Consider the following 12,651-nt stretch of genomic DNA (forward strand, 5'->3'; position numbering starts at 1 on the left):
ATTAGACTCTGCTTCTGAGGCCCCCTGATGTCAACCCTCTGGCAGGTTCTAAGAGAGGAATTGAGTGGTGGCAGAGAAATGCCTGGCTACCGCGAGGTGCCCAGTCTGGATGCCTCATCCCAGGATCTTCCTTGTGAAAAGTAAGCTGAATGAAACAGCTTGAAAATATATGTCAGAATTGGTTCTGTATGGACAGCCCTGCGTGTGGAATTCATCATAAACAAGTGTTGGAGCACCTGGGTGGCTCAGTCGGTTAAGCATCTGCCTTCAGCTCAGGTCATGATCCCAGGGTTTCGGGATGGAGCCTCACGTTGGGCTCCCTGCTTACCAAGCAGTCTGCTTCTCCCTCTCCCTCTGCCTGTCACCCAATTCATGCTTGCCTGCTCGCTCTCTCTCAGATGAATAAATAAAATCTTAAAAAAAAGAAAAAGTTCTGCCAATAGAGATGTGAAGCCAAATGAACATATAAAATCGGATAGCAGAAAGTTTCCAGAACACTCGGTGAGATGCATAGGAGTGGTGGCTGCCCAAGCTGAGCCCAGCAACATGCTCCATGTTCCTTCCTGCTCCCCTACACCAGCCTCGGCCCTCTCACTGGCTGTAGAAAATGGTGAAGGAAACCACTTACTGTGATGTTTTTGAGGGTCAAATCCAGTGCCACCCAGGAAGAATTGAAAAAGGCTTACAGGAAACTGGCCTTCATTGAAGTACCACCCTGGAGGATTTAGCCCCTGACTTTGGCCCAGGGCCTGATCCTGGAGACCCGGGATCGAGTCCCACGTCCGGCTCCCTGTGTGGAGCCTGCTTCTCCCTCTGCCTGTGTCTCTGCCTCTCTCTCTCTCTCTCTCTCTCATGTTTATCATGAATAAATAAATAAAATCTTAAAAAAAAAGAAGTACCACCCTGATAAGAATCCAAATGAGGGAGAGAAGTTTCAACAGATTTCTAAGCTTACGAAGTGCTCTCTGATACAAAGAAAAGGGAATTATATGACAAAAGAGGAGAACAGGCAATTAAAGAAAGTGGAGCTGGTGGTGGTTTTGGCTCCCCCACAGACATCTTTGATATGTTCTTTGGATGAGGAGGAAGGTTGCAGAAAGAAAGGGGAGGTAAAAATGTTGTGCATCAGCTCTCGGTAACCTTAGAAGATCTATAGAATGGTGCAACAAGAAAACCAGCTTGCAAAAGAATGTATTTACGATAAATGTGAAGGCCAAGGTAGTACGAAAAGAGTAGTTGAATGTTGTCCCAATTGTCGAGGTACTGGAATGCAAATAAGAATTCATCAGATTAAAAAAAAAAAAAAGAATTCATCAGATAGAACCTGGAATGGATCAGCAATTCAACCTGTGTGCATGGAGTGCCAGGGCCAGAGGGAACAGATCAGTCCTAAAGATAGATGTAAAAGCTGCAACAGAAGGAAGATAGCTCAAGAGAAGAAGATTCTAGAAGTGCATAATGACAAAGGCACGAAAGATAGCCAGAAGATAACATTCCATGGTGAAGGAGACCAAGAACCAGAACTGGGACCAGGAGATATTATTATTGTTCTAGATCAGAAGGACCATGCTGTGGGAATGTGAACTGGTACAGCCACTCTGGAAAATTGTGTGAAGGTTCCTCAAAGAGTTAAAAATAGACCTGCCCTACGACCCAGCAATTGCACTACTGGGGATTTACCCCAAAGATACAGATGCAGTGAAAAGCCGAGACACCTGCACCCCAATGTTTATAGCAGGAATGTCCACAACAGCCAAACTGTGGAAGGAGACTTGATGTCTTTCCAAAGATGAATGGATGTAGAAGATGTGGTCTGTACATACATGGGATATTACTCAGCCATTAGAAAGGACGAATACCCACATGCTTCGACGTGGGTGGAACTGGAGGGTATTGTGTTGAGTGAAGTAAGTCAATCGGAGAAGGACAAACATTATATGGTTTCATTCATACGGGGAATATAAAAAATAGTAAAAGGAATTATAGGGAAAAGGAGAGAAAATGAGTGGGAAAAACCAGAGAGAGAGAGAGACAAAACATGAGAGACTCCTAACTCTGGGAAACGAACAAGGGGTAGTAGAAGGGGAGGTGGGCGGGGGGATGGGGTGACTGGGTGATGGGCATTGAAGGGGGCACCTGACGAGATAAGCACTCGGTGTTATACTATATGTTGGCAAATCGAACTCCAATAAAAAAAAATATACAAAAAAAGTTATTTCAAAAAAAAAGTTAAAAAAAGTTAATAGTTCACTTTCACTATGTTAGGACATCAGAAAGATCACAGGATGTTAAAGCTGGACTCCTCTCCAGTGTGCTCCCTGTATCTGCAACACTAACTACATTACTATGGGTGACAGCATGCTAAGTGGAAAAACTATCTACTGTATTTTGAATCAAATCTATCTGAGCTGCAATCCAGACAACCCATTCATGGCCAATTTGTCTTTGCTCATGTTATATAAATTCTCTGAGCCTCAATATTTTCCTTTGCAAAACTGAAACAATAAAACTTACTTTGCAAAGCTTAAAAGAAAAAAAAAGGGACCATGCTGTTTTTACTCGATGAGGAGAACACTTTTTCATGTATATGGACATCCAGCTGGTTGAAGCCCTGTGAGGCTTTCAAAAGCCAATATTGACTCTTGACAACCGAACTCTTGACACTCTTGACAACCAAACCATCATCATCACCTCTCATCCAGGTCAGACTGTCAAGCATGAGGATATCAAGTGTGTGCTAAAGAAAGGCATGCCAATTGATCACAGACCATATGAGAAGGGTTGCCTAATCATTGAATTTAAGGTAAACTTCCCTGAGAATGGCTTTCTCTCTCCTGATAAACTTTCTTTGCTGGAAAAACTCCTACCTGTGAGGAAGGAAGTAGAAGAGACTAATGAAATGGACCAGCTGGAACTGGTGGACTTTGATCCCAATCAGCAAAGATGGCACCATGATAATGGGGAAGCATATGAGGATGATGAACATCATCCTAGGGGTGGTGTTCGGTGTCAGACCTCTTAATGGGGCCAGTGAATAACACTGCTGGCATTTTATATGCAGTAGTGAAGTGCTGACGGACTTAATCATAGCTCACTACCGGCTATTGTTTCTGTTTTAATATTCAACTATAGTAGTATTTTAAGAGTTAAGTGAAGAATAAACTCAGATTAAGAAAAACACCTGATAGCTATATGTTCACAAAAGTACCCTCTACTCTACCAAGTATTTCTTTGAATAAACACTCTCTGTGTGCTTTTAAAGTATTTATGGTTTTGTTTACAAAGGCTTGATCACCTCGCAATGCTTAGGAAAAGCCCATTGTACAGAGGGTGAAATCTGCATGAAGAGTCTCTGCTCTGTCTGGGGTTGGGTAACCCGAGAGGCAGGCGGCCCTCCGGATTGCGCGCCCATCCACAGGGGGACACCCCTTGCTCCGACGAGTACATTTTCATTCCCTCGAGGTGTGTTTTCATGGGTGGTTTTCCTCGTCTCCCCAGCTCTCACTGACCTAGATCCACAACAAGGAAGGAGGCGAGGCATCTTAGCATCTTAGCTGGAGCCTGCACAGAGAGCCCCCCAAGGTCAAGGATTCTGGAGCCTGAAGTAAGCATTCTGATGTTTCTCCTACCTGACTGCCACCGCGCCGCTAGTGCCCGAGGTGTAGGCGAGGGCCCCCCCTCACAGGCAAGTCTCTCTCCTTGACGTGCACATGCACACAGAGCCAGCCTCGGGCGGGGGCTGGTCTGTGATCCCGAATCTGGCACAATACCTCCAGCGTCTCATGACTGTGGTCTGAGGCTTCATTGTGTCCCTGAGATGTATGAGGCCGTACTGCTGCCCCAACTACCATTCTGCCTTGCCATGGCATGTAGGCAATACCCAGACTCGGTGCTATGTCTAACAGAGCCCTGCACTGAGGTGGCGCCTGTCCCCCTCTCTGTAATCTCTTCTACAGCCATCCCCCTCACCCACATGGACCAGCCGCACTGGCCACCTTTCTCTTCCTTGAACACACCATATCTGTTCCTATCTTCAGCTCCTCCTTCCATCTGGATTGCTCTTCCCCTCTCTGGTCTCTCCCCCAGGGCTCAGCTCTAGGGTCAGCTCCTGGGGGAGGGCTTCTCCAGCATCCTCTCGGAAGCAGCCACTTCCCTGGCACCCTGGCACATGGCTGTGTTTAAATGCTTCACATGCTTTTCTCTCTCTGAGTAACTTTGTCCATTCATTTGCTTACTTGTTGATTTGCTCTCCCTCCTACTGAAATATATATTCTATGAGGACAGGGACTGGTGTGTCATGTTCTTCAATGCCTGCTGAATGGGAGGATAAATAGACACTTTGATCCTGCTAGAGGCTCCGAAGCATTGCAGTAAGAGGGTGACCTCTTGAGTCAGCTGCCTGCACTTAAATTCCCCATTGGTGACTTCAGCCTGTATGTCCTTGGACAGGTTACACAGCCTCTTTTCTTTCCATTCTCTCACCTGTCAGAGGAGGAATATAACAGTATCTACCTTTCAGGGGTAGTGTCAGAGGACTATGTAAAGTACTTAGTGAAGTGCTTGGTATGTAGTTATCACTAGATGATTGTTTTGTTTTGTTGTAGTAATTATATAGCTGCCAACGTTTATGGCCCATGACCATGTGATTTACTTGACATATTTATATGTAAAGTTTGCTCCATTTGCAAATCACAGTGTAGCTTCCACTTTCTGGTCTGACATATAAAGAGCTTGAAAGTAATCAATCACTCTCCTTACAACAACAACAAAAGGCTAAACGAACTGAAAACAAGGGACTCTTAGATCCATCAGAGAATTGAGGTCACAGGGCAAACTGCTGCACCAGAACTAGAGAGAAAAATGGGCAGTTATAGAGGAGTACGGCCTACCAAAAGCAGAAGCCCAGAGCAGAAGCCCACAGCTAGAGCCCGGATGCGTAGGTACACTTTAAACTGTAATCGATGAATTGCTGAATGTGGGCACGCCTGAAGGTTAAAGACGACAGGGGTCCAGGACCACAGGGCCTCAACTTTCACCTACCAGGTTCCCACTATGAACAGCTGAGAAAAAAACCTCTGTTCTCCCAGTAGGTGGAAGAGAAAAGTAATGATTCTGAAATACACAGAGCTCTCTGTTCTCTTTCCAAGATCAGTCTTCAAGAGAAACTATTTTATCAGCTCCTAATCAACCAAGGTTTTAGCAAAGCCTAAGTGCCCCAGGGAAGGGAAATACCTCAGGCTCACAAACTGAGACCTAATTACAAGGCTATAGAAAGCCCCTCACATCTCCATATCAATAGTGCTCCTGTATAATGACAGAATTTCAAAGGAAAGAACTAAAAGCCTTCAATGTCATTTAAGAAAAAAAAATCTCTAGGAAGACTCAAAGATAAGGGGAGAGAGAAAAAACAAGGACACTAGAGGAAAGTTAAGCCCTTGACACCATAGCTACAGCAGACGGTAAGCACACAGCCTAATTCCTAACCAGATAAACACAAAACCTCATACTAAAGCCCTCTTTCCTCAGTTCCTTTTACCCAGGACATCGTGTCCAGCTTTCGACAAAAGATTACAAAGTATGCTAAAAAGGCAGAAAATGCCATCTAAGAAGAAAAAGCAAGCATCAGAACTAGATGCGGATATGGCAGTGATGTTGGAATTATCAGACTGAAAATGTAAAACAACTGCTATGGGTATGCTATGAGCTTTAAAAGAAAAAATGGACAACATGCAAGAACAGATGGATAATATAAGTGGAAATGGCAACTCAAAGAAAAGATGAAAGAAAAATGCTAGAAATCAGAAAAGCTGTAACAAATGAAGAATGTCTTTGTTGGGTTCACCAGTAAGACTGGATATGGCAAAAAAACAAACAAACAAACAAAAAGACTGGACATGGCTAAGGAAAGAAACAGTGATCTTGAAGATATATAAATAGCAACTTCCCAAACTGAAATGCAAAAAGAAGACATGGAGAGTTAAAAACAGCAGGGGCCAGGACCAGAGATAGAACAGTGTCTTGAGGAACCATAGGACTATTACAACAGGTGTAACAAATGTTTAACTGGAATAGCAGAAAAAGAAATAGAGAGAAAAGAAAAAACAAATAGCAGTAGAAATATTTGAAGTAATAATGGCTGGAATTTTTCCAAAATTAATTACAGACACCAAACCACAGATCTGGGAAGCCCAGAGAGCATCAAGCAGGGTAAATCACACACACAAAAATCTCTACTTACACATATCATATTCAAACTGCAGAGACCCAAAGGCAAAGAGAAAATAATGAAAGAACCCAGAGGGGCAAGGTAAGAAATCCTTATAAAGGAGCAACATGCAAGTAAGAAGAAAATGAAGTAAATTATTTAATGTGCTGAAAGAAAACTCTCAAAACCTAGAATTCCACACCCAACAAAGTTATTTACCAAAAGTGAAAGAGAAATAAAGACTCTCAGAAAAACAAAAACTAAAGGAAATTTGTTACCAATAGACTTGCCTTGCAAGAAATGATAGTTTTTTAGAGAGAAGGAAAATGGGAATCGTTAGAAACCCAGGTCTACATAAAGAAAGAAGAGCTTTAGAGAATGAATAAATGAAAGTAAAATAAAACCTTCAATTTTTATTCTTTTTTTTTTAAAGACTTTATTTATTTGAGAGAGAATGCTAGCATGCGCATGCATGAACTGTGGGGGGAGAAGGAGAAGAGAGGCAGAGGCAGAGAATCTCAAGCAGACTCTGCATGGAGCAGGGAGCCTGACCCAGTCCTCAATCTCTCATCCCTGAGATCATAACCTGAGCCAAAACCAAGAGTCAGACACTTAACAGACTGAGTCACCCAGGTGCCCCCTTCAATTTTTCTTATTCTTAATCCATCTAACAGGTGGTAGTTTGTTTGAAATAATAATAGCAACAATGTATTTGATCATAGCTTAATGACAGGGATGTCCCTTAATGGCAGGGAGGAGGAATTGGGAATGCTCTGTTACAAGGTTGCTGTAGTACTGGGAAGTGCTATAATGTTATTTGAAAGTGGATTTGGATTAGTTCTAAATGTATATTACAAACTCTAGAGCAAGCACTACACACTTGTAAAGAAGTATAGTTGATATGCTAAAAGGGGAGAGAAAATAGAATCATGTAAATGAGCAGTTAAAACCAGGGAAGACAAAAAAGGTACAAAGAACAAAGCCAATGAATAGCAAACAGAAACACGGTGGATATTAATCCAACTACATCAGTAATCATTTTAAGTGTAAATAGTTTAAACACACCAATTAAAAGACAGGATGTCGGGGATCCCTGGGTGGCTCAGTGGTTTAGTGCCTGCCTTCAGCTCAGAGCGTGATCGTGGAGACCCGGGATCGAGTCTCACGTTGGGCTCCCTGCATGGAGCCTGCTTTTCCCACAGCTTGTGTCTCTGCCTCTCTCCCTTTCTCTCTCTCTGTGTGTCTCTAATGAATAAATAAATACAATCTTAAAAATAAAAAATAAAAGACAGGATGTCACAGTGGATTAAAACAAAACAAAACAAAAACAAAAACAAGAGCCAACTATGAGCTATTCACTGATCACATTGTTGGCCATCACCCAAGAACATCCATGGGTGAGCCTAAGGCTCCCTGGCCTGAGGGTCAGGAGACAGGATGCGGTCTGGTCTATCCACCCACCAGCTGTGTGACCTTTCACAAGTCACTGACATTCTCTGGGCCTCTCTTTACCCTTCTTCTTGCCCTTTATTGCAAAATAAGAGGATTTAGACCAAATCCCTTAACCTCTCTTCCAGTTCAAAATACAAAGCCTCTGTACTAGGATCTGATGAGAAGTCTGGGCAGGCAGAGAGGAAATTGCAGCATCTATCAGGTGCTCTTGGACTGAGTTCATGAGAGACCTACCTGTAGCCAGAAGGGGTGTGTGCATGAGTATGAAAACACAAACCCAAAGTCTGGCTACTGCTTGCAAAAACTGAACTCTTGGAGACTACTGGATGGCAGGAATATCTCACTTGGGTCTATATTTGACTAGCAGAAAATGATAAGGAATTTGCAAATCATATTTAGGCTGAATTGTATCCTACTGATCAGGAAGGAGAATGGTCCAGAGAGGAACTCAGGGAGTCTCTGCTGAATATAAGGTTCAGAGGATTACCAGAGCCCCTTGTCTTGCATTCCTGGCCCATCGTCATCTTTTCAGACTAAACTTCCACCTTTCCCACTATTACCCCTGCCCCATGTACATACATCCTTTGCAGAAGAAACAGAAGAGAGAATTTCAAATGTTTAAGTTCCTGTGTTAAGTAAGTTGTTCTTGAAGATCTCATTCAGCTTCTAGCAAAAGCCCTGCTCATCTTCAAATACAGAACCATGGCATTGACTGTCCATTTTGGCCAGAGGCATGACCACTCTGATCGAAGAAAGCACAGGAGAATCCTTGAAATTATCTTTAAAAACCCACGAGGACATCAAAGGGAAACTAAATCAATGACTCTGCATTAAATCAAGGTTGCAGGTCAGCACCCTAGATGGACAGATCACAGCACATTTTTACTTTCCCAGGTTGTTCTCTGCCCAGGGTTAAGTGGTCGGGATCGACTGTATTCTGTCCCACTGACACAGATATGCACTGTATGGAAGCTGGCCCAATGCTAATCTTACATACTTCCCATCTAGTTCTTCTTTTACTTTTTCTTCTCCTTCTCCTTCTCTTCTTCTTCTTCTTCTTCTTCTTCTTCTTCTTCTTCTTCTTCTTCTTCTTCTTCTTCTTCTTCTTCTTCTTCTTCTTTTTAAGATTTTATTTATTTATTTGACACAGAGAGAGAACACAAGCAGGGGCAGAGAGAGAAGGAGAAGCAGGCTCCCCGCCCAGCAGAAAGTCTGATATGGGACACTACCCCAGGACCCTGGGATCATGATCTGAGCCAAAGGCAGATGCCTAACCAACTGAGCCACCTGGGGTCTCGAACCTCTCACCTAGTTCTAAGTGACACTGTTATAAACCTCAGACCCATGAAGTACTGACATTTCCAATGGAAAACTGTAAGAATTTTAATATTCCACTAGATGGAAGGCTGTATGAAGGCAAGGATCGTGACTATGTTTGCTAATCATTATGTCCACTGTGCCTAGCTCAGTGCTTGGCATAGAGTAGGTGCTCTGTAAACATTTGTTAAATGAATGAAAAAAATTCCAGCATACATGTGGGCCTGGACAAAGTATGCATCATTCAAATTTGTTGATTTCTAAAAATACTTTTTAAAATAATTCATTCATTTCTCATTTTTTTTAGCAAGCTGTCATTGAGTAAGCCTTCTATATGATAGGGACCAAAACACAAAAATGAATGAGACAGTATGCTGATTCTCATAAAGAAGAAGGGGACCAGTATTTACCGAGTATAGCTATAAGTTGGGCACTTTTTATTCATGATATCATCCTTCTAGCAATCCTGTGAGGTAAATATTACTTTCCCCCACCCCCCCGCCTTTGCATATAAGGGAAGAGAGGCTTGCACAAAGACCCACATCTGGCAAATGGCAAAGCCAAGAATTTATTCCAGGACCTGGGTACTTCCCTCTGTGATGTACTATCTCCCCAGAGTAAAGTTAAAATCACAGTGTGATGTTCTGCTATGAACAGATGTGCTATGATGTTCTGCTATGATACTACGTTAAGGAAACTTAGCTTATCAGAAATTGAGTTGTAAATAAATAGTTTCATGGGGAAAAGAGAAGAATTTTATGTTCTCAATTGCAAGTTACTTATGTGGGGAAAAAATTTAATAATAGAGGTGCTTTAAAACCACATCAAAAGTGAGTACTTGAAGGCTAGAAATAAAAAATTGCTCAAACAAAACACATGAAAATTACCAAGTTAAGTCCTAAATAGCATTCTAGACCCAAGTCAAAAGAGTTTCTAAATTATCATTATCATAACTCATTGTTGTGATAAACAAAGCACAGAATTGAACTAAGATGGTTGAAGTCAAAATAAACCATGCTCTCACTTGTACTACCAACGGTGAAGAAAAGAACATACAACCAAGAAGCTGCCAGCTACTCCTTCGTGCACAATAGCTTTTTCCCTAGAACCTTGGTACTAATTCCCAACTGTGCTTGAATTATAACCAGTAGATACCCATTATATGAACTGTGTTCCCTGAGCAATCTATTGTGTTACAGCCCATGTGCCTCATAAAGGCTCAAACTGTGGGAGGAAAACAGGGAAATAATCCTTAGACATAAGAAAAACTTGAGGAAACACTCAGGGTCAGGCCATCTTGTAGGGGTGGGAGGCCCCCTGCAGAGGTGGCCACGTGACTTGCACATCTGAAGGTCACAGACAGGCTCTGGGGTTGCCTGCTTCCCTGGACCCTGAAGCAGTTTTGAGAATTGCCATCTCTTCCCGATGGGTGAAAATGCATGGGGCCCAGAATTATCTGCATTCATGTCTCAGCAGAAACTTTGAAAGTAAGTTGTTCCCACCCACCTTACCTGGATCAGATGAGGAACTAGGAAAACAGAAATCCATAATCAACTCAAACTCCAGCAGCTCAGATAGTCCCAAAGGTGGCGGGGAATGATCTACTATTGGAATAGTCCTAATGGATTTGGCCCAATCCTAGCGCAGCAATGATCCTCTGTTACGCTTTTAGAGTTCCCTGCAATTTTCAATGATTTTATAACGACTCTGGAAGAGAAGTCATATTCTGATTTTTACAGATGAAGAAACTGGAAATGAGGAAGTAATTCACAGCAGCCAGCAATCATCAGAGTGAGACTCAAATCCTGTCTTCCAGCATCATATTTTTTTTGAGTTTAAAATATTTTGTATTTAAAATTTCATTCATATATGCATTATACTCGAGCCAACACTATTGTGTGCTAATGGAGTTTTAGGAATGAGGATATAAAGGTGAACAAACCAAATGCTTACATAATAATATAACATCAAGTAGAGCTAATGATCCAGGACCATATTCAATAGACCTCTCTCTACCACAAACTTATAGGGTGACCTCAGGGATGTTTTCTAGGAGCAGTGGCTTTAGAGTCATACCTACATTTGCCTATCCTGGATGTATCACTTTTAGCCATATAATCTGTCAAGTTCTTTAATGTCATTAAACTTTGGTCCCCCACCTGTAAAACGAGGACATATATAACACCAAGTTCATGGGGTTACGTGAGGGTCAAATGCAATGTGCAGAGAGCATGCTCAGCACAGAACTTGGACCCGGTTAGAGCCGGACAAATGTGGAGGGTTTCAGGGCATGGGCTTTGGGTGGAGGTATCTCCTTCATCCTAAGTGGTTTAGTATTCCTAAGGATGCAAAGCCCCGATGGGACATTTTACCATATCTAAAGCTATAAGGAGACAAACACTTAGGACAGACCACAGACGCTTGGGAACCTGAGCAGTGAGGCAGGCATGGGGCTAGAGGAATGACTGCCCCACAGGGGGCAGGTCTATGCCTTCTCCTGTGGTGCCCTCTGTGCTGGGGCCCTAAGGCAGACAGGACCCTCCATCTCCACCTGGAAAGCCATGGAGTTGGCAGCAGCCAGGAATATCCTCAGAGGCAGCTTGGCCTTGTAGGATCTGTGGCTCCACAGGCGATGGGCACCAGCTGTGACACCCAGAGCAGTCAGGAGGAAGCAGAAGTAGGCTGCAAGACACAAGTAGGGAGAATGTCAACAAATGTCTCCAAGCTTCGACACATCCCCCATGCTTTTTTTCTTTTCTGCATAGGGACCCATGGGAAACGGTGGGAGGAGAAGAATCTGCAATGTGAAGGAAGAATTGATAACTTGGGGGAAATGCAGCCTTTTTGTTGATTTGCAGCTTTCCCATACCAGGCAGATGTGGAGAGAACTTTCCTCAAGGAACTTTGACCTTTGAATGTCATTTTTTCTCTATCGAACAAATCTTTTATTTGCTAATGCTCCATGACAGTTTTGATGCAAAGTCATAATCACATTAGTGTGTATTTGTCACTCAGTCTTACATGCCCACTCTGTGGAGCTGAGATTGATCTCTGTGTTGCCTGTTGCTGGCACCCACGCCAGGAAGAGTGTTATACGAAGGCCATATTTCTAAAAGGCAGTGCCCTTATCATGGCTCCATAGGCCTTGGTTTGAACAAAATCAGGCCAGACCTAAAAGCAGTGAAGTGTGGCTCAGTACTAGTAAGAATGAAAATAAAACTAATGGCAGAGACAACTGAGATTTGCCTCCTCAAGATCCCCACTTACACCATCACTATGACCTGGGATGGCAGAGATGGCCAAGTGGTGAAATTTTTAAACCCACTCTAAGTGGAGCTTATTATCTGCCAACACTTAAATATATTATTTTTAAGCCTCAGAGCAGGTAGTATTAGCTCACTTTGCAGTTGAGAAATTGGAACTCTGAGAGTTAAATCCTGTATATAAACCCAAGTCAGCCTGGTCTCTGCCAAAGACCCCATGCTGCCCCCCACGTGGTGCCAGTGGATTGCTCTTTGTATAAAGACTTGGGAGAGGTTATAAAACATGGTGTAAAGGAGACACACAGGGACCACCCAAAAAAATTACGATTCCTGAGATTATTACAACTACTCTAGTGTTTTCACAGCAATATGCTCACACAATGTTAAATGCCTTGCTTGGATTACCTTATTAAA

General features: G+C 42.8%; 1 protein-coding gene across 1 annotated transcript in view; it reads right to left on the reverse strand.

Annotated features, from left to right (window-relative positions):
- SCD5 (stearoyl-CoA desaturase 5) overlaps positions 1–12,651 on the reverse strand; it is a 150,133-nt gene that overhangs the window by 49,574 nt on the left and 87,908 nt on the right. Inside the window, exon 2 of the mRNA XM_025426216.3 lies at positions 11,526–11,656. Coding sequence (XP_025282001.1) covers positions 11,526–11,656 — 131 coding nt within the window. The remainder of the gene's footprint in view (positions 1–11,525; positions 11,657–12,651) is intronic.

The sequence above is a fragment of the Canis lupus genome, chromosome 32, assembly GCF_003254725.2.
Source record: "Canis lupus dingo isolate Sandy chromosome 32, ASM325472v2, whole genome shotgun sequence".
Lineage (NCBI taxonomy): Eukaryota > Metazoa > Chordata > Mammalia > Carnivora > Canidae > Canis > Canis lupus.